Source organism: Protopterus annectens, chromosome 1.part1 (genome assembly GCF_019279795.1).
Source record: "Protopterus annectens isolate FY-2018-M chromosome 1.part1, PAN1.0, whole genome shotgun sequence".
Taxonomy (NCBI): domain Eukaryota; kingdom Metazoa; phylum Chordata; order Ceratodontiformes; family Protopteridae; genus Protopterus; species Protopterus annectens.
The window spans coordinates 517,803,955-517,831,337 of NC_056726.1; the positions used below are offsets into that span (position 1 = coordinate 517,803,955).

Consider the following 27,383-nt stretch of genomic DNA (forward strand, 5'->3'; position numbering starts at 1 on the left):
CTTAAAATGGCTTGCAAGGGCAGCTAGCCTAGTAATTATCTATGAACCTATATAGCATATGTAGCATCCTGCATAGTAGTCTGATGCTACTGCTGTTAGCAGTCATTGTTAATATCTCAAGGACCATGCTGACTCTGATGCTAATGTTGAAAGCCTATATGTTACTAGCAGGCAGTTATCTGTGTACAAATACATTTAGTTCACTTTTCCATGTTTTGATTCATATGGATTGTACTTTCATGGTCCAGTGGTAGCCCATGCTTACTTTGTAAATATAACAATGTCTGTGCTGGATAATCACTTCTGCTGTTCAAAAATGACAGTGATTAACAAACAGCTTCTTGGTGCAGAGGGATAAATCCCTGACTGCAGCCATAATGGCTGGGGATTGACTAATTACCTGGGGTGCTGGAGGAGCCAGTAAGAGATTGTGGGAGTCAGTGGCCAGTGCTGGCTTGCTTATTCTAGGTAGGGGTGGACCAACCTGCTGCAGTCCAACGCCTGTAGGAAGACATTGTAGAAGGTGCATGATATCCAGCACAATGGGTCAGGAATGTGCAGTTGGTTCTGTCAAGCTGCATTAATGGTAACCTTCCTTAAATAAAGTGTGGATGCATGAACTTGTTGGGAGAAGGCACATGCGGTCATGATGGCAAGAATGCACTTCATCCTGCAGGGAGAAGTTTGAGTGCAAACAAAAAATAACTCCTTACCAATGAGCAGTGGATGATGCTAACCGAAGAGCTGAGTTACCCTTTATTTCTTTGGCCTCTGAACATTTAGGCTGTAACCCTTAAATTCAGATAGCAGCAGTCTTGGGAGGTGAAAGCAGACTCTTTAACCACTGGAATGAAAGTATCTCCCACCCTGTGAAAAGCAGATAGAGTAGTGCAGGTAGAGGACCAGACACCCTTCAAGGCTGACTTGAAGATAACCTTTCTGGTTGGCTTTCAACCACTTAGCTCTGACAGGCCACTGCACTGGAGGTTGAACGGGCTTCAAACCTGCCATTGGGAGCAGACATGATGTGAAAAAAGTACATAGAAAAAAAAGATTGCAGTAAATAGGCTGTTCAGATATGTTAATTATTAAGTTTACTTATGGGTATTCAAGTGATGGCAACTAACACCACAGCAATTCTCAAAGTGTCATAATACTTTTTATTATTGTACAGATTTCATAGTACACAGGGTTCGCTCCACATGCATTTTATCTGCTATCTGTAGAAATAATTTTTTTATGTATACTTTTAACTGTGTTTTTTAATATGAGATAATTAGTTGTAGTCTATCTATATATGGTACGACAAGTTGCTGTTAGTGGCTTTACCTAATTATTTAGGATGCTTTGATTCAGATATGTAACTTTGCTGTATCCCTAACAATATCATACATTTGGTTCATGAGTGACTGAATTTTACCTGTGCACTAAACAAAACTATAGTTGTTTTATTGTACTGGAAATCCTGTGTGTTGTTTTTGTTTCCGTGTATCTATGGCCTGTGTGGGGACAACTTTTCTATTGTTATTGTTCCTGTTTTGCTATACAGTATGAAAGTTGTGATTGTAGGATTCACAAGTAAATATAGCCATCATTAAAGTGAAACATAAATAGAACCTCAGAGGTAATAGCAGCATCAGATGACCTAAGTCACTATAGCAGCTGAATGCCTTATGAGGAGAGGACTTGGAGGTGTCACAGTGCTTAAAAGGTTTCTTATCTTCATGAAGTTCTTATTTAACTTAGTTTAACATAACAAACATTAGAGGTACATTCAATCAGTCCATGTTCTGTCACCTACATACTTCAATGCAGTTTCAAAAGGAAACAAAGATGGTCTTTGAACTCAGTTGATGCAAGGCATAAAAATTTGTCCTGAGGGGGGTAGCAACCCATCACAGAACACAGAATGTGTGAGTGTGCATACCACACACACACACACACACACACAGACACACACACGCACACACACACACACACACACACACACACACACACACACACACACACACACACACACACACACACACACAGTTTGCTCAACTATGGGCAATTTTTGCAATACTGACATTTCACCTACAGCATGTTTTTTGGGATATGGAGAGGATCCAGAGCACATAGAAAGAACCCACACATGAGAAATGAACTGGAGAACTAAGTACTGTGAGGCAGAAACACTAACTGTAGCACCCCTGTGCCACTTGTATTGAGATACTGGTTAATCAGTGTAAACAGATGCTCTGTCTATGGTTATGTTTTTGTAGATTGCATACAATCCTTATTTGTGTGTTGTTTCAAACACAGCATCCTATAATATGTGAAGATCTCCTGGAGAGCTTAGCATTGCTGCTGCGGTCTCACAGAACAAAGCCTGCCATTGTTGGCCACGCGGCTAGCACTATTAAAAACCTGAGTGCCTCTGACTTTGTGCAGGTATGCAAAAAACATTTTCTCTTCTGAATTTCATCAGTTTTCATTTACATGTGTTATACTTTCTTTGTTCCTTTGTTGTTTTCCCTAATACTACAGTTTAATTTCCCCTTGCTGTCCTGATGTTCAGTCAAATTATTTAGCATAACTTGTAACTGAGTTGTATTTTTATGATTTGTGTCATTGTCTGCATATTATTCAAGAAACCCAAAATGATCCTTGTAATATAAGTCCAGATTTTGGAAAAGGTGATTTTTCTTCTCAGAAAACATTGTAGATGAATAACTAGATTTACCATCATATAATCGATCGGCAGATGTCTGACTGTGTATTGTGCGAAAGGAGTGCTGAAAGAACCTAAAATGTTCAATGCAAATGTTACGAATGTATATAAAGCCGAAATATCTTTGTAATTCGGCATTCATGTAAATATGGAAATATCGAATTTGACATCACACCTATTGCAGTTTCGACATTTATTACTACTGGTTTAACATGATTCGGTGTTTCCATTCACATAAATCACTGTTTGCATATAACAGGATTGGTTTTATGATGGTAAACGGAATAACTATTTATTTATTCTATCCATTATTCCTATGTTCCTCCAGCTCATCTATCTTGTTACATTCTATTTTCTTGCTGTATTCCTAAGTACTTTTTAATCTTGAAGTTATGTCAGTACATTTAGTAAAAACACCAGCCACTGATATTAAAAATAAATAAATAATGAAATCACAAAAAATTCAACTGTTTTGCTGGAGTTTTACACCTCCTATACATCTGTAACTATAAATATTTGAATACTAAGGTCACCCAGCCATGGTGGTAAGTGAATTCTCACGACTGAGCCTCATCAACCTTAGAGACAGCATTCTTGCTACACCTGATATCAGTAGACTTAAAGAGTCATCAGACTAACAACATACCCCCTCCACCTCTAATTCCTGGCACCTGCTTGTCTGTGTTCTCATTGGAGCTGCACTTCATTTTTTGTGCTGGGTAGGTTGTAGCTACCAAATATTTGATTATTCGTATTCAGACTACGTATGTAAGAGACCTCAACTTTGATGGTCGATAATAAATGCCTCATGTCCTCAGGATGGAATTCCCAAAGCCTTTCTGTGAGGTAGTTCATGATTTTCAGGTGTAAGCCTGCTGTCTAGACAGGAATTACAACAGAGTAACTTTGAGTATCTTCGAGTAAGGCTTTCAGAATATCAGCTCTAGTCTGTTTCCCAATCTGCTGCATAGACACAGATCCTAATTAGCCACCAGCTTATTTTGTCATCCCTTCCTTTGATAAGAAGTGTTATGACTGCCCCATGATTGCAAAATTCATCCCCCACAAACAGTCATCACACAGCATCAGCCACTGGTGGCCACAATCCACTCCAATCAGTGATCACAGAAGGCTCTAAGGTCAACAGAGACTAGGCTGAAGAGTGGAAGTTAAATGGACCGAAAGCACAAAAGTTCAAGGAATTACTTGGGGCTCTGGAAATTCAGGAAGAAGAGGAAATAGGTGAAGCTGAAGAAGAATGTGTCTTAAACAGTATTTGTGAAGACTATAAAACAGATATGCAACCGAGCCAGTTATAGAAATAAGATACATAAATAAAGCTGGTTTGGGAATGCAGAAGTCTGGGAAGTTATCAAAAGAAAGAAAGGAGTGCAGGAAAAAGTTGAAGGCAGAAAAGACAGATCAGGCTTAGAAGGAGTACTGATTGGTTAACAATGAGATTAAGAAAGCAATCACAGTAGCAAAGAAGAGGTATCAGAGGTACTCAACCAACTTCTGCAAAGTAACTCATCAGATGGCACAAAGCAACTCTAGCAGAATTTCCAGTATTTGCTTGTAGAGAGACAAATGTTGAAAAAAGTTCCCTAATTCATTTTACGAACCCTCTACCAGAGATTGAGAAAATTCACAGGATATATATTGTTACCTGCCAGAAATGTAAAAAGGAATAAAAGGAAGAATAAGGGTGCTAGAAAAGATAATCAGTGGAAGAAGTCTTTGTGCAGCATGTCAGGGAAGGATTTATACCAGGCCAGGCTCTCCTGTGCTCACAGCCAAGACAGAGAAAACAGAAGCCCTAATATCAGTACTAGTGAAAGAAATACAAGGAGAATTCAAAAGAGTAAGCTCCAGTATCGAGTAATGAGTCTATATTATATCCTCGAACGCTTAAAAAAGCAAACGCTGATTGATTGAACTTATTTTCGCGAAACTGCAAAATATCGAAGAAGCAGAAACTCAAATTTTTTCCTGGGGAAAGAATTTGGTTGTTCGTTTCTGTTGTTTCAGTATTTTCAGTGTTATGGTGGAAAGTTACCGGTCGGATTCAGGTAAGTGTGCGATTGTGTGGATGTGAGTGTTAGGGCGATTTAGGTAAGTTAGGGTTAGGGCTCGGGTTAGGTGTGTGTGTGATTTAGTGGACATGAGGGTTAGGGCGGATTTAAGTGAATTAGGGTTAGGGAGCGGGTGAGGTGAGTGTGCGATATTGACGGACCTTAGGGTTAGGGTTTGGGTTAAGGTAAGTGGGTAGTTAGTGGTGTGTGCATAGTTTAGTGTAGGGTTAGGTATCAGATTTTAGGTGTATGTGTGTGGATTTCTGTTTGTTTGGTGTGCTTGTGTTGTGTGTATGTGTTTTGGATCAGCGATTTTTTTCCCTGAGAAAAAAAATTGCTGATCTGACAGTTTGAGATTGTAAGCTTTCGCTTAAATTAGGTTGATCAATCAGCGTTCGCTGATATAATATAGACCCTCGAGTAATTTATGTCACAGACATTAGCAAGACAAATAGAGTTGGATGCTGTAATAACAGAGCACTCAGATGCCCTCCTGAGACTGCAGCAAAGAAACTGCAATCCAAAGGAGGCCAAAGCAAAACAGATACAGGAGAAGCAGGTTCACCTGGAAAGACAGAGCCAGAAGTAAAAATCTAAAAACAGTGGGAGTTTCTGAGTGTATGGAGGGAAGCAACTTTGTGATATTTGTGCAAACATACCTAGCAAAATGGTTGGGCTAACTGAAAGTGAGATCAGAATCAAGAGAGCGCATAGAATAATTCAACCAGGAGCTCACCAAGGAACTAAATGACCAAGACCAATAACCTTACTCCTGGAAACCTTTTTCTTAGAGGAACAGATTGTATCAGTCTTGTGGAAACCAGGAAAGGAATGCAGGGTGGGGAACACCATAGTCTTCATTGAGCAGGACTACTTTGCAATTCCTCCCAGGTTTTAAGCAATGCAATTTAAGCTCCTCTACCCAGCACCATTGCAGGTCTCCTTCCCTTTGGGGGTTAGGTCATATAATGAGGCAAACAATGCTTAACACAAGTGAAGGAATACAGAGCAATGACTCAGGAATCATTACCAAAGGTCAAGGGCCAGTCTAGTGGAGGGAGCAATAAGATGTCAAGAATAACTTTCTGATTTTACAGCATCTGGTTTAAGGAAGTAACTGGTCCCATCAATGCAGAACAGTAAAATTTGTATTAGATTTAACACTCATCAACTCTAATCTTATATAAGTATGCAGGTACTTCTGAATTGCAGAGATAACAAAGGCGCATAAAAGATGTTTAAAGAATAATAGCTCATGTTACCATTGATTAGCCGGTCTATATCACACTATTAAAGTTTTAAGAGTTCGAATCACTAAAGGTCGAACTTTAATGATCGAACTTTTAAAACTTCGAATATGAATAAAAAACATTTTTGAAACAAATCAAGAAAAAAAAAAGCTGTAAGCAGGGGGACAAGCCCCTTGCACCCCCCCTACTTAAATATATCAATTCTTAGATCGCACTTCAGTTCATTACAGTGCGGAAACGGAAGATTTCTGTTTCCTGCACTGTAGCGCGATCTTGGAGTTGGTATATCTAAAGAGGTGTGGGGGGGGGTGCAGGGGGGCTTGCCCCCCCCCGCTTACACCTTTTTTTTCTTGTTTTGTTTCAAAAATGTTTTTTATTCATATTCAAAGTTTTAACAGTTTGATCATTAAAGTTTGACCTTTAGTGATTCGAACTTTTAAAACTTTGATAATGTGATATAGACCCTTGATTAGCTTAGATAGATTTAAACTATAACTTGGTGTGTGAAAGCACTATGGAAAGAGGAGGAGATGACATAACAAGGAAAGACTTTCTGAACATTAATTGAGGGAAGAGTTGATTCATGAGAAGTAAGGGTGGGGAGAGATCTCTGTATGGCTTGATCTAGCAAAATTACTGGTGATGTGAATATGGCAAACATCAACTAACTGTATTATTATTTAAACCATACTCCTATAAAGTGACTGTTGATATATATATATATATATATATATATATATATATATATATATATATATATATATATATATATACACACACATATGATTTAAATCCTACTTCTAGGAAGTGACTGATGTCTTAGATAGATAGATAGATAGATAGATAGATAGATAGATAGATAGATAGATAGATAGATAGATAAATGTGTTTTATAGGAAATAAGTTAATTTTAGTTATTAGTGGTGTATATCTTGGAGATAGCGTGTAGCCGTGGTGGTACAGCGGTAGTGTTGTTGCCTCACAGCAAGAGGTTATCCTGTTCGATTCTCAGCTGGAGTGCCTTTTGTGTGGAGTCTGCATGTCCTCCCTGCGGTCGAGTGGCATCCGAAAGACATGCATGAATGGGCGTGCCTTCGCTGAAGGGTGGGCGTCGGGCTGGCAACTTGGCACCATAAAAATCGACTGCCAATCATTAGCGGACTGGAGTTCCGCTGTGGCGACCCCTAACCCCTAAAAGCTGAAAAGACAAACATCTTGGAGATAGCGTGCATGCTGATATTATATGTAAATATAGAACAGCTGGATAAAATAATGGTGGTTATCTGGAATGTAAATGGGATTACTAGCTCAGTGAAGAGGAAGAGAAAATTGCTGAATCAAGAGAAGTATAAACCTATTGTTATAGCCCTGCAGAAACTCATCTCTCTGAGCAGGAACATCAAAAATGTTAAAATAAAGATTATTTACTATTAGCCTCATCTAGTTATTATGGGCCTGCAGAAGAGCAGTGGCCTTTTTACTAAAGAAGTGAGAATTTTTTTGCAGTTGAGCAAACCCTGGTGGATCTCTCAGATTGTTATGTAACAGTTAGAGGATGCTGGGATGGAAATATTGCAGCCTGGTCTCAGTTTATATCCCAGTGAGAGTAAACCACATTGAGATAAAATAAACAGTGATAAATCTGATGGCATTTTAGCGAGGTATAGCAATAGTGGGAAACTGGAACTTGGTAACTAACTAACACACAAGAGGTTGACTCAGGGCCTGGAAAGAGAGCCCATCCTACTCAAGAAAGATTCCTGGTAGCTTACTTGGAAATGTTTGGGGTAGTAGATATGCAGGATGTTCTAGATGGGGGGAAATGACTTACAAATAATTACATATTATTCAGCTACATATAGAGCCTGTTTGAGACTGGATAGATGCTATGTACACATTGAACATGCATACCTAGTTAAACTGGCGTACTTGCTAAGGTAAGACCGCGTTCTGGTGATTACAGACTTTGTGTAGGAAGCTAAGGAAGGCTTAGTGAAACACTAGACATTTGCTACCTTCCTACTAAAGTCTAGCAAGGTGGGCAAACAGATTGAGAAGAAAGTAGAGGTGTACATGAGGCTGTTAGAAGTGCTGACTCCATGAAGGGTAGTCAGGCAATGCTGGATACACAAAAATGAAAAAAAGCAAGTTAATCCAAGAAGAGGAGAGAAAGTTATGGGAAGCCAATGAAATAGTAGAGGATTACTACAAAAAAGAAGGTAGAATTTCAGGCTGTGGCTCTGACTTTTAAGATTTTTTTTCAAGTCGCATCAAGAGCTATGAAGGCATTGTCCCTAAGGTCAAAAGCGGAGAAAGTTCAGCGTGGTAATATGGATTTGAAAGATATAAAAACAGGGTTATTACTCATGCAGAATTTTTTTCACTGTTATGAAAAATTATATACTACTGAAAAGGTGGGAAGAGAATAGAAATCTAAGAGGAGAGACTACCTGCAGGGTTTACAAATACAAGACCTACATCTTCTTAATTTCCTAATTTAGGAAAGACCAGTCACCCTAGAAGAGCAGAAGTTACCTATATCTCAATAAGCACCCAATAAATCTCGTGGCTTAGCTGGTCTCCTGGTGGAGATTTGGAAATTAGGTGGTGCTTCCCTCATGGAGAAATGGGTGACCATGATGAATACAGTGTTCACCATTTGTGAAGCCCCCTGTCTTAGCAGGAAGCAGTGACACCACTGATTTTGAAGGAAAGAAAGGATCTGATGCAGTTGTCCTCCTACAGACCAATTTCACTGTTGGACCATGATTATAAAATATTCATAGCAATCCTAGCTAGAAGGCTTACACGTTTGGCTCCAAAATGAGTCTGCTGTGATCAGAAAGGGTTTGCTGGGGAGTTTCTGACTCAGGATAATATCTTGCAGACATTGATATTAATAGATATTAATAGAAAGTGGTAATCAGCAAGAGGAAAGGCAATTGATTCTCACCCTCAATGCAGAGTAGATATCAGGAAGGTATAATAGGGATATTATATAGTACTGGAATACCAGAAAGATTTGTAAAATTAACAAAGGCTGTATATGGCAGTGCAGTTGCAAGAATTAAGATGGCAGCAAGACTCTCTGAGCCTTTTAAAGTTACTAGAGGGGGCACATTAGGGATGTCCCTTGTCTCCTTTGTTGTTTGCTCTGTGTTTAGGGCCGCTGGCAGTTTACATTATGAAATGACAGATAAGGTGGGTTAAATGGGGAGAACAATAGATAAAGGTAATGCTGTTTGCAGATGACATCCTGATTACATTAACAGACCTAGAGTGTGATCTAGGCCAGTTACTTCAAGGCCTGACAGAATTTGGATGTTTATAGCGATATAAGGTAAATGAGGATAAAACCCAGACATTTAAGATAAATTACAGACTTTCAAGGTAGATACTTGCCAGTTTTCAATATGTAAAGATACAGGAAGAGTAAAATACTTGGGAATATGGTTAAAGAACACACTGGCCCAATCAGTGCAAAAACATGTAGGACCCTAGGAGAGAACTTGCGACAAATCCTTCAAAGATAGAAAGCCATTATGTTGGCTATAGATCAAAGGAAAGTGGCTGCATATATGTGTACAATACCCCATATACAATGTTAGGCTAACTTTCCTAGGATACATCTCTAAAAGTTTTGGGGTGCATTTCATTAGGCAATTAAAGGAGTTTGTATAGAATAGAAAACATCCTTGACTTGCCTGGGAGAAAATATTATTATCTGATAGTTTGAGAGAATTGGGCATTATGGATGTGAATTTGTATGAACAGGTGGTACTACTATTGGTAATGACTCTGTCGGGGATATCAAACTATCAAGCCTCCTGGAAGAAAATGGTAGGTGATGGGACTCAGAAGAAGGATGTAGACATGTTTAGATGGTGGGATTACTTTCCAGAAGCAGAAGCAAAGACATTTATACTGAAAGAAATATAGCACAGGTAAAGAAATTGTTTAAGGGAGGACAGAGCTAAATGGTTATCTGTGCTGATCCCTACTGGGGCTGAGAAAACAGATAGATCAAATAAATCAATATTCTGGAGATGGAGTAGGATGCAGGGTGAAATGAGATATTAGCATCAGGCTTGGCAAAAGGAGAAAGAATTTAAGAAAATTGGAGGGGAACTATAACTTAGAAATATGAGAGTTACATGGTGAGAGCTATTTATGAAGAAGCTACCAGACATGAGAAGGTGAGGGATAGACATCAGACAGCGCTAGGACTAGTGTTGTAGATGACGAATCATAGAATGCCAGAGCGGCCCCTAAAATTCTTAATCTCAGAGGCTTATAAGGTATTGGTAGAGGGTGGAATGAATGTAATCCAAAATGGGCAAGAGCATGGTCATATAGCTTTGGGGAAATAACCGAATTAGAAGTGGGAAGAAGAGCACTGTGATTATTAGTGTATGCAAGTAGATCCAGGTAGTACAGGTATTTGCATGGAGATGCCTCTTCAAGCATTTCTGTACCCCAGCTTATCTTCATAGAATGTACACGCAGGCCTCACAGGATTGCTAGAATTGTGATTCCGGGATGACAGGGGATTGGCTCCACATATTTTGGGCTTCCTCGATGTTGGACAGTTATAGAGAGTGATTAAGAGAAATGATATCCAAATGTACAGGGGGATTCAACTTACCCCACTACTCTTCTTTTGGGGTACAGTGGGGGTGCTAATATGTGATCAGTAGAACAATGTGTTTTATTTTTGATTTTAATCTTAGCAAAAAAGTATCTAACAAAAAGGTGGAAATGGTAGAAGTACAAAATATATCAGAATTAAAGCTTCTATTAGGACAACTGTCAGAAGAAGAGATATGAGGGTCAGCTTGATTGAGATTTTCAACCAACGTAGATCCCAAGGGAATAAACAAGACATTGTACGGTTTCACCGTAATGGGGGTTAATGATATTTGTACTATTTTGTATGTTATTTGAATTGAATGGAATCTGGCATGTATTGGATATCTGAATAATTACCATTAACTATTTGTTATCAATGTTCAGTGTAATAAAGGATTCATTTATTTAAAAAGAAAGACAAAAGCAGAAAGATAAATATTATAGTCATCAGATACCCTTCAAAAGGGATGCCAGCAACAAACTGCTCATCGGTCCACAGAACATCAGAGGCAGATGGAAGAAGCACTTCCAGCAGCTTCTGAATGAAGAAAAGTGCACAGAAGCTGTAATGCACCAGACACAGCCTATGATGAAATAGGAAAAATAATTCATCCTTGAAGAAGTAAGAGCAGCACTAAGGAAAATGAAGTCAGGGAAAGCAGAAGGCTCAGATAAGGTCACAGCAGATATGATCAAGATGTTAAGTGAATTAGGGGAGAAGTGGCTGCTGGGGTACTAATACTAACAGGGAGAGAAAAGTGCACTCTGGATGACTAAAGAACACGGATTCTAGAGCCAATGTACAAGGACAAAGGGGAAGAGTCATAACTGTGAGTAGTTTAGAGCCATCCAGCGGTGCTGGAGGGGGTGACTGATAAGTGAATATGCAGAGTAGTGAAAAGTAAAATCAGGATGCAGCATTGCATTCCCAAACTTGGAGGAAGCACATGACAAGGTCCCAAATATGCTGATTTGGGCAGTCCTCTAATGGTTCAAAGTCCTGGAAACATTTGTAATATTAGTGCAGGGTATGTATAAGGACTCGATGACAAATGTATGAACAGTGTTTGGACTTGGGGGTGGGAGAGGTTCAGTGGGAGTGAGTGTGCATCAGGGTTCATCTCTGAGCCCACTGTTGTTCATAATGGTGACGGACTACATTAGCAAATAGGTTGGAGGAGGCAGATCAACAAAGTTGCTGTTATGCAGACGATGTAGCATTTCAAGCAGACTCTGAAAAGAACTTCAGTAAATCATAGGAGAATAGAATACACAACAGAAGGTACATAGGATGAAAGTGAGCACAAACAGGACAGTTTTCAAGGCAGCAAATGAGGGGAAGGTAGACGAAGCTGAAAATTGAGATAGAAAGGAAAATGGTACGGGTTAATAGTTTCAAGTCACATTGGGGTGAAGCACCCAACAACCCCAAATTCTCATATTCTAGCCCCACCTTCTCAAAACATTGTGAAAAGCAGAAACTCCCTAAAACAGTACACCATGGTCTTGAGCAATCACTGTTTTCACTCCAACAAGGGCGATCGTGTGATGTTTAAGGAAAGAAAGGGCAGTAGTATGAGACCTACGATCATACAGTTTTGCAGACTGTTGAAGTCATATGTGCAGATCGATCTGATGTGCTGCAGGAAATGTGAAGACCAGATATCCTGTGTGAGCAGTCTTGTTAAATTTTCAATGCAAGGAAGACCATTGAAGGAACCAGACTGATACTGTATATCTTCAATTAGAAGCCACAGATTTCATTAAAATTGTTTGCTCACAAGTGCGGCTTATAACTGTGGGTGACTTCTAATCAACACCAAATTTTAAAACTAAATCAGTGGGTCTAGCTAATATTTGGTTATCAAGAACACTTGTACTATAATACCACCTATGCCTGTATGGCACTTGCAATGAACAATTCTTAGCAATAAATGTGAAATAGGCACCAAAGATTCACATTCTGCACTTCAGAAAATGATGGCATTTTCCATTGCATCTCTGTAATCTTTGTGAATGAAGGGACACAATGGCAATGATTGCAAAGCAAAAATAATAAAAAATAAAAAAGCACCAAACATATACTTACTGGGAAATCTTTGCCTGCATCGTCCCCACAAAAAAAAAAAAAAAATTCAAATAAAACTGGAAACTCGGGATTAGACATTCTTTGTTCAAAATCGTCCATTGTGCCTGATTCCCCTGATCACTAAGTGACCTTCCTTAGAACTGTCTGCACTTACAGTCGTTTCTGCATTAAGCTTCTGAGCTGTTGCAGTGGCCTGATCTTTAAACTTTTTAGAGTCAGTAGTTTGTTTGCACAGTGTACATTATTGCTTTATGGGTGTTCTGATGATCTAATGTTTTGTCTTGGGGAATGATGAATGGAAATATTGACTCATCTGTTGATCTCTTTCCCTTTCTCTGTAGTGTTAGTTGTCTTGGGAGATTTGGAATCTAATGTGTTATATTTCTGTGGGATACCAAGACTTTTGCAGCAAGATATTAGTATTCTTGTTGATGGATGGGAGGCCATGCATCTTGGCACTAAAGCTGCAAACTCTAGGAATGTTAGCATGTTAAAACAGCACACCAGAAGTAGCATTTTCGATATTCAGTTGTGTGGTTGGCCAGTTGTACTTTTTGGCATTAGAAAATCAGAGCAGAAGGCTAGTAGAATAAGCAGTTCATAGTAATTTACTGAATAAAGCATAGGGACTCTGCATTGTTTTCTTTTAGGGTGTGTTTGAATTCAAGCCACAGCTTTGAATACAATCTGTAGCCTTCATCTGAAGGTGGCTTTTCAGTTATTTATTTATTTTTTTTACTGTGACTTCCATTTGAAGTCAACTTTTTTTGGAGTTCAGCTTCTATTTGAAGATAGACATATGTGGACTGTTTCACAGTTAGAAAGTATTGTAAGGATATTATTAAAAGTGTCTTTTTTCAATGTTTACAAATTCTAGATATTCATAAAAATAGCCCATGATTTGCCTAGCATAATGATGACATTCATTTTAAGTGGTTGATGTGACATAATGCACGGATATGAGTTACATGTGTGTGTGTGTGTGTGTGAATAAATACATACATGAGACCGTCTCATAACTGAGCGAACTGTCAAAGGAATATAAAAAGAGCATCTTTTAGATCGATTCTAAAATGTTTGAAAAGAAAAAAGAAAAAAAACTATTTTTTGCAGAGAGCAAGGTCCCCTCTTCACCACTTATACCCCCTGCACATGACATATACCAGCTCTGAGACTGCACAACAACTTGGTATGGAAAAGTTCCTAGACCCAGTTGTACCTTGGTCTCAGAATCAAAGCAGCTGAAAGGCTAAAAAACAAGTCTGTAAGTGTGTTCCTTCTTATAGACTGCAACCATATACATACATACGTATGTGTGTGTATATGTATATATATATATATATATATATATATATATATATATATATATATATATATATATATATATATATATATATATATATATATAAATACATATATATATATTTATATATATGTATATGTATGTATATATATTTATATATATACATGTATGTATATATATATATATATATATATATATATATATATATATATATATATATATGTATATACACATACACATACACTGGATATAAAAGGTGTACAACCCCCCTGTTAAAATGCCAGGGTTTTGTGATATAAAAAAATGAGACCACAATAAATCATTTCAAAACTTTTCCCACCTTTAATGTGATCTATAACCTGTACAATTCAATTAAAAACAAATCTGTTAGGGGAAAAATATAAAAAATAAAAAATGTACACTACGCTGGTTGCATAAATGTGCACACCCTTAAACTAATACTTTGTTGTGTGTGCACACCCTTAAACTAATACTTTGTTGAAGCACCTTTTGATTTAATTACAGCATTCAGTCTTCTTGGGTACACACCTGTCATCAATTAAAGAGACTCGGATTAACCCCAAATAAAGTTCAGCTGTCCTAGTAGGATTTTCCTGGCATTTACTCAGTTGCCTGCTACAGCAAAAGCCATGGTTCACAGAGACCTTACAAAGCATCAAAGGGATCTCATTGTTGAAAGGTATCAGTTAGGAGAAGGGTACAAAATAATTTCCATAGCATTGGATATACCATGGAACACAGTGAAGACAGTCATCAAAAAGTGGAGAAAATATGGGACAACAGTGACGTTGTAAAGAACTTGACGTCCCTCCAAAAGTGATGAAAAGACAAGACAAAAACTGGTGAGGGTGGCTGCCAAGAGATCTACAGCAACACTGAAGGAGCTGCAGGAATTTCTGGCAAGTACTGGTTGTGTACTACATGTGACAACAATCTTCTGTATTCTCCATATATCTGGACTATGGGGTAGGGTTGCAAGACAGAAGCCTTTTCTTATACAGAAAAACGTCCAGGCCCAGCTAATATTTGCAAAGCAGTACATCAAGTCTCCCAAAAGCATGTGGGAAAATGTGTTATGATCTAATGAGACCAAGGTTGAACTTTTTGCCACAATTCCAAAAGGTACTTTTGGAGCAAAAACAACACTTCCCATCAGCAAAAGAACACCATCCACACGATGAAGCATGGTGGTGGCAGTATCATACTTTGGGGTTGCTTTTCTTCAGCTGGAATTGGGGCTTTAGTCAAGGTGGAGGGGATTATGAATAGTTCCAAATACCAGTCACTTTTGGCCCCAAACCTTCAGGTGTCTGCTAGAAAACTGAAGATGAAGAGAAATTTCACCTTTCAACATGACAGTGACCCCAAGCATACATCCAAATCAACAAAAAAGTGGCTTCACCAGAAGAAAATTAAAGTTTTGGAATGGCCCAGCCAGAATCCAGACCTAAATCCAATAGAAAATCTGTGGGGTGATATGAAGAGGGCTATGCACAAAAGATGCCCTCTCAATCTGACAGATTTGGAGCACTTGTGCAAGGAAGAGTGGGCAAATATTGCCGAGTTAAGATATGCCATGCTGATAGACTCCTACCCAAGAAGACTGAATGTTGTAATTAAATCAAAAGGTGCTTTAACAAAGTATTAGTTTAAGGGTGTACACACACAACAAAGTATTAGTTTAAGGGTGTGCACACTTATGCAACCAGCGTATAGTACATTTTTTATTTTTTATATTTTTCCCCTAACAGATTTGTTTGTTTTTCAATTGAATTGTACAGGTTATAGGCCACATTAAAGGTGGGAAAGGTTTTTAAATGATTTATTGTGGTCTCACTTTTTTATATCACAAAAACCTGGCATTTTAACAGGGATGTATACACTTTTTTATATCCAGTGTGTGTGTGTGTGTGTGTGTATCTGTATAAGTTAATGTAAATCTGTATTTATACCCTTTGTCATATGCATCTGTTTTAAAATCACACAACACCTTCCCTTGTGTTACAAACTAATGCTAAAGATTATTTCAGTAGAATTCATATGATGCTTATTTGGAATGTAGCTACTGTGAATGTGACATGTAAAATGAAATGTACATACATTTCTGTATATTACTGAAAATATCCTATATTGCTACAACATTGTTTCCTAACATTCTGTCTGTACCTGTTACCAGCTTTTATAAACTATATTTGAAATCTGTGTGAAAAATCCAGGAGCAGACCACCATGAGATGTCAAAGAATTAAAAAAAAAATCAAATAAAATCACGAAGCTTTTAATATAAAAAACAAACTAAAGGGTGAACATAAAATAGAGCTCAACTGTAGATAAGCGCTTTCAGCTTTTCAGCCTTGATCAGATCTATACCAAGAGCTCCATTCACTGGTTTAAAATGGATTCTCATCCAATCAGCAGCTTAAGTCAAGTTCCTGTGTGAGTTGCCTTCCAATGGCATACATAGAGACACAACTTCTCTTTCAGCCAATTAAAAATCATAGGCAGTAACTAAAATTCCTTGATTCTTTCATTAAGAAATATTCATTGGTGGGTAGTAAACCCTTAAATAAAAAACTAAAATGAAAACGAGGCATATATAACGTGAGCACAAACATCTTTCACTTAAACTGAGTCCCTTGCACTCGGCATCTCAGATTCAGTCCCTGTTTGGATTACCTTCCCGTATCAAACATAAAGGGACAGCTGATCATCCAACCAAATAAAAATAGACACACAATGTCATAACATATCTATCCTACGAACAGGGGTCTATTTTTCAAAAGTGGTTTCAGTGGTACTACATTGTTGATTCCTGGGTCTCTGTCTGCTCTAAGGTTTATGATCCATTCTGTCTCATGTACCTCTGTAAGATTTCTCAAATCACCCCCACGAATGTTCGGTTCCAGAGCATCCAGAACCATAAAACTGAAAGAATGACCAGGAGATAATATAACATGATTTGCCAATCCATTTCTCTTCTCACCATTTGATATATCTCGTAAATGCTGCATGATTCTTTTCTTGAAAAGCCGGTTAGTCTTACCTACATAAAAAACTGTACAGTCTCGGAAGGTAGCAAGATAAACTAGATTTTGCGAAAGACAGGTCGCATAACCTGAATAAAAGTAGGATTTATTAGCATTTGGATGCAAAAAACAGTTGCTAGTATTAATGTAGGGAGAAGCTTTACATCGACCACATATAAAAGTCCCTTTCTTTGATGTATGTATTTTATTTTTCCTAGGGAAACCATCCTTCATGCATAAAATCCTTTTTAAATTTTTCTTATTTTTGTAGGCAAAGTGTGGCATCTCTCCTACAATCTCTATTTTGTTATTTTCAATTAAGATGGGCCAGTACCTACGGATAGTATCACATACCAACTTAGAATCTGAGCTATAAGTTAATGAACATTTCAAGATATTCCTAGAATCAGTGTTTCCTCTATTGGGGTACAAACCTTTACTTATAACATTCTTCTTTCTGAAAAAGGGACACCCATTTGTTTCCCTAATTTTCTTTAGTTTGGTTAAACTTATGTCAATCTCATTCTCTCGATATCCTCTTTTTTTTTCTGTACAGCTTTTTATGTAGGTAAGACTAACCAGCTTTTCAAGAAAATAATCATGCAGCATTTATGAGATATATCAAATGGTGAGAAGATAAATGCATTGGCAAATCATGTTATATTATCTCCTGGTCATTCTTTCAGTTTTATGGTTCTGGATGCTCTGGAACCAAACATTCGTGGGGGTGATTTGAGAAATCTTACAGAGGTACGTGAGACAGAATGGATCATAAACCTTAGAGCAGACAGATACCCAGGAATCAACAATGTAGTACCACTGAAACCACTTTTGAAAAATAGATGCCTGTTAGTAGGATAGATATGTTATGACATTGTGTGTCTATTTTTATTTGGTTGGATGATCAGCTGTCCCTTTATGTTTGATACAGGAAGGTAATCAAAACAGGGACTGAATCTGAGATGCCGAGTGCAAGGGACTTGGTTTAAGTGAAAGATGTTTGTGCTCACGTTATATATGCCTCGTTTTATTTTAGTTTTTTATTTAAGAGTTTACTACCCACCAACAAATGATATTTCTTAATGAAAGAATCAAGGAATTTTAGTTACTGCCTATGGTTTTTAATTGGCTGAAAGAGAAGGTGTGTCTCTATGTGTGCCATTGGAAGGCAACTCATACATGAACTTGACTTAAGCTGCTGATTGGATGAGAATCCTTTTTAAACCAGTGAATGGAGCTCTTGGTATAGATCTGATGAAGGCTGAAAAGCTGAAAGCGCTTATCTACAGTTGAGCTCTGTTTTATGTTCACCCTTTAGTTTGTCTTTGTATATTAAAAGCTTTGTGATTTTATTTGATTTTTTTTTTAATTCTTTGACATCTCATGGTGGTCTGCTCCTGGATTTTTCACACAGTTTTACTTTTTGCCTTACGAATGACCTTCAGCAGTGTTTGGGGATTATTTTTCTTCATTATATTTGAAATCTGCCTCTCCAGTTTCTGTGTGTATGCTCCATGGAAAACTACACCACACTTCCTCTCTGACGGCTATTTATTAAGCCTCCTGACAGGAATATCTATGCCTTAAAGAAGAAAACTGCAGTTCCATTTTGGGAGACATCCAGCATGGTGTTTGGATAGTTGGCAGCAAGAGCAATCTCTTCTCTTCCTGTGGTTATCAAAAGGAATATAAATCAAAATTTTTACCAACTTAAACTGGTATGATTAAGAGAGGAAGCTGTAGCAACAACTGTATGAATGCCCAAGGACAAGAAAAAATGCAGGAAAGAGGAAGCAATTAGTATTAAGCCAAACATTGAGTGAGCAGAAAATGAGGTTGCAGGAAAGACCAGTGAGTGGCAGTAAAACTACAAGACAGAAGAAACATGGCTGAGCTGAGTTAAAAAAATGGATAGGATGTATGCAGAAACTACTGATCGATTCTTTAATGGACTGTATAAAAAAGCGACAAAAGACTGGAAGATATGGGTACATCCTTCAAAACTCAGTCAAATCAACTAACCGTTCTGACAGCAGCTGAGATGAAAACTGCTGGGAGAGTTGCAGAACTAGAACTGGCGCAGAAAAGAAATGGAGGACAATATAAGAGAGATGGTGGGTAGAGACGGACAGGGCAATCTATGCATAACAAATGCTCATGAGCAGATAAAGGGAAAAGACTGTAAAAGTTTTGTAATTGATCACCTGAGTAAATGGTCAGGACTGCCCTGAGAAACCTTATTAATAGATAGGGTGCATCACGTCTGCATTTCTGTGAAGGTGGCAACAGTTTGCCTCATTGAATATCATAAAGATTCATATATATCAGCTTAATGAAAAACTATTAGTGCTTTTATGTAACAAAAAAAAAAACTCTTGATAGGATATCTGTGCATAACGGATTCTTGCTCTGAACAAGATTGAAGAGAGACAGATTTATCACATTCTTCAAGCAATGATGGCAAACAAATCTCCAGTTTAAATTAATTTATCTAGCCATTTTAAATATCCACTTTCCTTATGGAACTAAGTAATTTATGGACCCAAAAGTTGCTTTAATAGAACTGGAGAAATTTAGACAAGGTATTCAACATGAGGAAGCAGACAGCAGCATCGGTCAGGTGGGGGAGGCAACCTGTGACAAAGTAAAATAACTGAGGAGAAGTGGCTGATAAACCCTTTCCCATGTTAAAAAAAAAAAAGATGATGGATCAGCAAAAAGATGTGGAGCAGTAATCCAGGAGAGTTTAGAACATTTTTTTCAATATAATTTTTATTAATTTTCTGGATCAAGTAAAAGCAAAATACAGTCTGAGATTTGAATAGACATTGCAAGTTACAGGTGTAGATCCAATACAATTCCTAAACATAACCTAATCCATATATAATAACTAAATAAATACACTATGTGCAAACAATGCTACCAGACAAGAGGAGAATAGGAGCCATAAAAGATAAGTAAGATCATTTTAACCATGCATACGGAGAAGTCATATATAGTCAAAAGCAAAAACAGATTGAATTTTAAATACTTTGCTGAGTACAAAACTCAGCAAAGAGTTTGGGACATTTTAAGAAATGAGAGACTGGCAGAGAGGTTAGATGCCACAGGGGAAGAAAATGTGTATAGAGAATTGATCACGTATGCTTTGGTTGGCTAGCAGTGAGACTTTACGAGGAATCACACTAAGCTCACGTCCTCCATTTCCTTATATCACCTAGTCATGGACAGGCTCGTGTCATGGCCAGTCTCACTTCACTATATATCCAGACTTATTCCCCTCAACTTGCATTCCACAGTTCAAGACCAACCATCCAATGTCAGATCCCTTACTCATAAAACTGGGACTTGTCAGTCCCGATTATCAAATTCTGTGGGATGTCCACCCAGACACTGGTCTTCCTCACAACACCCTGCCTTCCACAGTATCTGGTTCGCAGTCTTGCCCCTCTCAACCCACTAAATCATCCATCCTACATCTGTTTAATACAACTTTAAGACGTTTTAGAAGTAAATGAGCAAAATTCCATACCTAGATAACACACCACTCATCAACTGTCATTGTAGATCCTGAAACTTAGCTAAAGCAAAATATAAAAGACAAGGAAATTCTGCCTTCAAGGTACAATATTCTAAGACTAGATAGACCAAGGGAAAAAAACAGGTGGTGTTGTAATATCTTTATACCAGTTCCATTCTCCATCCCTTAAAACCCAGATAAATAAATAGTGCTGCAATCTTCATGTCCATTCTAATGCTGAATATACCCAAGTCTAAATGTACATTCCTCCAGGCATCAGTAAAATACAGCAGAATAATTTTTCTCCTCAATATTCCACTGGAAATTATCATAAAGATTGATTTAAATATTGACTGGCAGATCATAAGTAATGACATCTGTAATGATGCAATAAACTTGTTCAAGCTAACCCTGCTTATTACATCCTCAGCTATGAAATCCACCTTAGACTGGAGCCTCACTAACTCCCCAAACAAAATTATCTTCTCTGGTGCTGTCTAGTATACCCTAAGTAAACACCTCCCTACCTTCACTATAATAGATGATCACAGTTGCCATAAACTCCATCAAAACAACCACCCTAGCAATCTGTTCTCCTGCCAAAAAGATGTGTTCATCTCAAACTTAAAATTAATAAACTGGAACCAACTACTAACCCCTCAACTAGGCAACTCTGTCTCTCTATTCATCATCACTTTCCTCAGTATTCTAAATGTACATTCCCCTACAAAAAACAAAATAAAAAATAATCAGACCAAATCTAACACCTTGGCTCTCCAGAAAACCAAACAGCTTGTGAACCAGGGGAACAACACATGGGAACCTGAAGAATAAATATAAATAGCTTCAGAAATAGCGCCAAGTAAAGGATTACTTTTTTCAAGAGATCATATTACACTAATCTCTGAACATTAAATCAAAGGAACCTAAAACTCATCCGATTTTCAGTAAACCAGCTTCTAAATCCTGGGCAAGTCACTCAACCTAGCATCTCTGCTGTCCTTCAGTCATCTCAATTAAATGACTCCCAATTCAGTACATGCTTCATCAACTGTGTAATTTCTCTAAACCTCCACTACCCCCACAACCTTCTCCTAAGCCAACACTGCATCTTAAAACATCCTCCCCGAAATCCATGTCCATCTCCACCATAAAAAAAAAAAAACTACCACTAAAACTGAAACGTACCTCTGCTGCCCCCACTAACCTACCAGGAGAAACATTAAAATGACAATAGATGCTCTGGCCTACTCAGCTTTTATATTAATTAAACAATCTGTTAAAGAATGTTAGGCTCCCAACCTATGGGAAAAATATATATTACCCTTACACAATGGAAGCACTTCCACAGATCTTACTGACTACAGACCAATAGCCATTCTATTTTGACTATCAAAAGTAATCAGGAATTGTATTCATATGCAACTACTAACCTTTATTTTAGACAATAAACTGTTATATCCAACTCAGCATAGCTTCTGCCCTAAACACAGCAAAACTGTGGCCCTCCGTACTTCATAACCACTATAAATCAAAACAGAAATGAGGGCAACCTAATCTCAGCTGTCTTCCTTGACCTACTTAAAGCTTTTGACACTGTTTCACACAACAAAATGCTGCAAAAATTGTCCTCCCAAGGTCTAGATATACTCACACTCACTTGATAGCTGTCTGTCCTGTAGATAGTAGGGTGTTACATGGAAATATAACATCTCCCCTTTCCTTCCTTTAGCCGTTGAAGACCCCCAGGACTCTCTTCTGTGCCCTGTCTTATTCAACATACTTGTGAATTGCCTCCACTCAGCAAGCAAACATGCAAATAGCCAAAATATGGATGGCTGCACCCTGATGTGTGCTGATAGAAATGGATACGCTGCAACAACTAACCCAGGATTCCTTTACCTCTTTTGGAACATGACTATCTGTTTTCCAACATGTTCTAAACCACAACAAATGCAAACTCATTCTCTTTACCTCAGAGCAAATCTTTACCCAGAAATCACTTTTCACTATAGCATTTACAAACAACATGAAACGTGAATTAGTTAGCCACAGTAAGCTACTAGGTGTAATAATTAATGACAGCTTGAAATATGACTACTATGTAAAAGACATAAAAACTCATCAAAAATTGGCACCCTTTGCTGCATAAAACCTTACCTAGCAGACAATGCTAGAAAATACATTGCTTCAACTTTCCTCCATCTGATACTCTTAAATGAAGTCCCTTTTCTCATTAATCTTCACATAACCCACACTAATGTCCTTAAGCAATGATACAACAAAGTAATCAAATTTGTTGCTAATGTGACTTATAAATCACACCACTGTGAAGCACTAAAGCAGCTACACTGACTAGAACTGCCCCACTCAAGACTGTCTTAGCTACTCACCACCAGTAATCTTATTCACAAACCTAAAAAATGCCCTAGCCCATACCTCTCAACCTCTTAATGTAAGAAATCTGGACAGTGCCATAAATAAAGGGGGACAAAGGCTGAAAAATAGGGGCAATTTTTAAATATTACATTTACAAACTTAGAAAGTTAATGGAATAGCAAGTTTTGCATAAGCATGAATTTTCTAAAGGGTAGGAAGTCTGAAACTCAAATGTCTGTCGTTATTTTCTGAGTTCAGTCCTCGATGATTTAATAGTAATTTTCCAGAAAGCCACAATTTTATGATAAATAGACCAAAAATATGAGGCAAAAATCTGTACAATTTGTGAAAATCTAGACAGTTGAGAGTTATGCCCTAGCCTAACATCCTTCGACACTTCTTATCAAGCAGGTTTCTTCACTTATTAGATGATAATAATAATTAAAAAAAAAAAACTACTCCTCAAAAGTAAATTGAACAACTCTGATGGTGACTTTCTAGATTTTACCTACATCTTCAAAATCTGGAGCTCCACCCCCACCTTGCCCTTACAAAAATATCACAGGTGAAATCTTTCAAATCTCAATTAAAACAACACCTAATGAACACAGGGTTGTGTTCTTGCTCACCTCCTGGTTAGATAAAAATTCCTATCCATCAACATACTGTAGTCTAAGCTATGCTACTCCTCACCGTATCTAAGGACATTATATTGTATTATATCTACAACTTGTGTCTATCATCTCTTTTCCCTAAACTACTTATTTAACTCTCCCGTTTCCTTTCCCCTTCCTACTCTTCTTCTCACACTCCCCCTTATTTTTATTGCACCTTCCTATTCCCCTTCAACATATCCTGGCCCACTACCTGATTTTTCTCTTCCCTCTTATTTATCCTCTTTCATATTATATCCCTGATGTATTTCCCTCTACCCAGCCATAAACCATACACTTCAGCACCTTACAACCTCTCTTCATCACCATCATCTTCTTGCTTAGTCTTCCCCAGCCCTCCTGTCACTCAGCTTATCTTCTAATCATGTGTTACCAACCTCTACCACATCCAGTGCATGATCCAACCACTTTCTGTCTGACACTTCTACCTGTTTCCTGGTATTGCCTCTCAAACTTGTATGTTAATCATGCTCCTCCTGTACGCTGCTGTGTAACTGTCACTTCCACTAACACATTACTGAAACACCTTTTTCCTTAAACCTCACTTTCTAAAAACATTCTTTAGTAAATTAATTTGCCTTTTCTTCTTTTCATCCAACTTTCTTTGTCTTAAAGCTATGTTACATTTGGGATTCAAAATGTTATCTATTGATATAAACTGTTGTCTTTTGTAAAACCCTGTTTATGGGTTACTGTGTGCTCTACTTGCATTCATTCTGTTAAGTTGCTTAAAGTCTTTGTAATTTTTGTTATCTGCATTTTCTACCTTTTTTGCATGCATTATACTTGGGAGTGTTTCTCTCTGGACCTCCATTGAAAAGGGACAACTTATACCCAGACAGATAATCCTAACAAATGCTGATAAATAATACATGTGTTAGATCTTATGGTACTTCTGATAAGTATTTAATAATTAAATAAAATAACAGCTCCGGTGCACAAATGAATAATCCACAAAGCTTCTAATATTATCCCTAATAGCCCCCCAACATTTCAATTCAAACCTGTTCCTACATCCTTTGTCTGCACCCTTATCAAAAAAATTAAACCCACCACCCTCTCTGTTGATATGTTACCTAGAGAATACCTGCAAAAAGCAGCCAACGCCATAGCCTACCCCATATCCATCCTCATTAATGGAACTATTTCTGAAGGAACTATTCCAACTATTTGGAAAATCTCACATATTATACCCCTGCATAAAGGTGGTAATTCCAAAGACTTTTCAAACTATAGGCCCATAGCCATATTATCCCCTCTGGCTAAAATCATGGAGAAGTGCATTCATATGCAACTACTAAACCACTTCCTAGCAAACAACCTGTTAGCTACCTGCCAACATGGATTCCGACCATTTCACAGCACCTCTTCTGCTCTTCTTTCCTTCACAGATGTCATTAATAAAAACCGTAATAGTAACACTCTTTCCTCAGCCCTCTTCATTGATCTGTCAAAAGCCTTTGACATGGTCAACCACCAGCTACTCATAAACATACTTGGCAACTTCTCACTGGATCCACTTGCTATTCAATGGTTCCAATCCTATGTAAATAATAGGCAACAGGCTGTACTATGGGAAAACAACTTGTCTTCCCACATATCAATTGCCCTTGGAGTCCCTCAAGGCTCCATATTGGGTCCTCTCCTCTTTTCTATTTTTACTAACGACCTACACTCTGTATTACCTCAAACCACCTGTATCCAATATGCAGATGACTCCACACTAATATGCTCAGCCTCCTCACTTTCACAACTGCATTCCCTTACCCAAGACACATTTAACATAGTAGAGAATTGGCTCCTTCAACGACCCAAGGTGCAGGGTTTGAGTCTCACAGAGGATAATTGGCTAGGCTTAAAATGGCTTGCAAGGGCAATTAGCCTAGTAATAATCTATGAATCTATGAATCTATGAATATCTCATCCTGAACCCCAAAAAAACAAAAATGCTACTATTTACTCCCACCCGCAGAGTCCCCCCCACTACATTTTACAATCACATCTAGCAATGGTACAATCATATCTCCAGACTCTACCACAAAACTACTTGGAGTACTAATTGACAACCACCTCACCTTTGAGCCACATATTAACAACACTATAAGAACAGTAAACAAAAAACTAGGCTCCCTTTACAGGATCAAACCCTTTCTTACCCCACTAGCAAGAACCACTATTGCCCGGACCCACCTTATCTCAACCCTGCTATATGCTTCCCCAATCTATACCAAACTATGCAAAAGCAATCTGAACAAGCTGGCTAGCTCCTACAATAATATTGCCAGATTTGCAACTGGTTCTACCTATAGAACCCATCATTGTAACAATCTTAATCAACTAGGGTGGTTAGAATTGCCAAATCTTGTCCTATCAAATCAGCTAACGATTGCCTATAAGATACTGTTCCATCCTACATCTACTCCAATACTAACCAATCTAATCACCTCCTACAATAACCTGAAAACCCTGCGCTCTTCAAACAAAATAATGGTAAAGATATGTAAAACCAACAACCTGGCAGGAGATTCTTTATTCTCTAACACGGTGGGTAAGACCAGGAACTCCCTCCCTACTGATCTTACCTCCCTACCTTCTACTACCCTATTTAAATCCAAGCTCAAACCATACCTTAAATCACACTGGCTATGCCCCTGTGCAAACCCAGACTAACTTCCTTGACCCTATTCTTCTCACTCACACAAAACTAGCTATTTCCTTTTCTATTAACATCTTTGTTTGTAAAACCAACTGAAAGTTCAAATAGTGCTCAACGTTACTTACCTACTGTTTTTGGTTGTACGTATATTCAAACATGATTTGTTAGCTTAGAATACTTTTTCCTTACTCTTAAGCTAAAATGTATTTACTCTTAAGCTAAAATGTATTTACTAGTATTATCTTAGCTAAAATGTATTTACTAGTTAAACTTGTTAAATCTTATAATGTACTTATGCTATTGTGATCTTTTTCTTGAATGTGGAGCTTTTTTCCCCCGGCCTCCACTGAAAATGGACATGTATCCAGTTGGACTAGTCCGGTCAACAAATGTAAAATAAAATAAATAAAATAAAGTGAAGTGCTTTTCGTCTACCCTGCCAGTTTGGTAGACTTCATCAGACAAATCAGCTGTGCAAAACAAAAGAGTTAAATACATTTTTTAAAATAAGATTGACATGGCAACCAGCCTATGACAATTACAATACACAAAAGTCCAAATAACAGCAAACCTTACTGGCCAAAATAGTTTCAGGACGCTCCTCACTCTAAATACTCTACCTATTTAATTATGCTATACATATAAAATACAAAATATGTAAAAATAGTAATAAAATGTATCAACTGACACTTTCCAAATACTTAAAAACTAATAAATATCATTTAACGCAAAAGACTTTTCAATTTTAAAATACATGACAATGAAGTGATTTTGTTCAAACCTGGATCTGTGTAAGAATTTAATCTTAACTGCCATATTAATTCACACTTTTCTAAAAGAAGTTGGTAGGGGCCTCCTTTTAAAACTGGGGTGACTTGATCTATTACCCTAAACAAAAAACTGTGGGTGGGGTTTTCCTTACAATTCCTAGCCAATGCATTTAGACTGTTTTTCTTTCTAATATTGTATACATGTTTGTATATCCTATCTCTCAGCCTCCTGTCAGTCTTCCCTACGTAAAACGCAGGGCATAGCTGGCAGGAGGCCAGGTA

The 27,383-nt window shown here is 37.8% G+C and overlaps 1 protein-coding gene across 1 annotated transcript in view; it reads left to right on the plus strand.

Annotated features, from left to right (window-relative positions):
• LOC122814803 (vacuolar protein 8-like) overlaps nucleotides 1-27,383 on the plus strand; it is a 988,388-nt gene that overhangs the window by 875,629 nt on the left and 85,376 nt on the right. Inside the window, exon 11 of the mRNA XM_044087110.1 lies at nucleotides 2,305-2,433. Coding sequence (XP_043943045.1) covers nucleotides 2,305-2,433 — 129 coding nt within the window. The remainder of the gene's footprint in view (nucleotides 1-2,304; nucleotides 2,434-27,383) is intronic.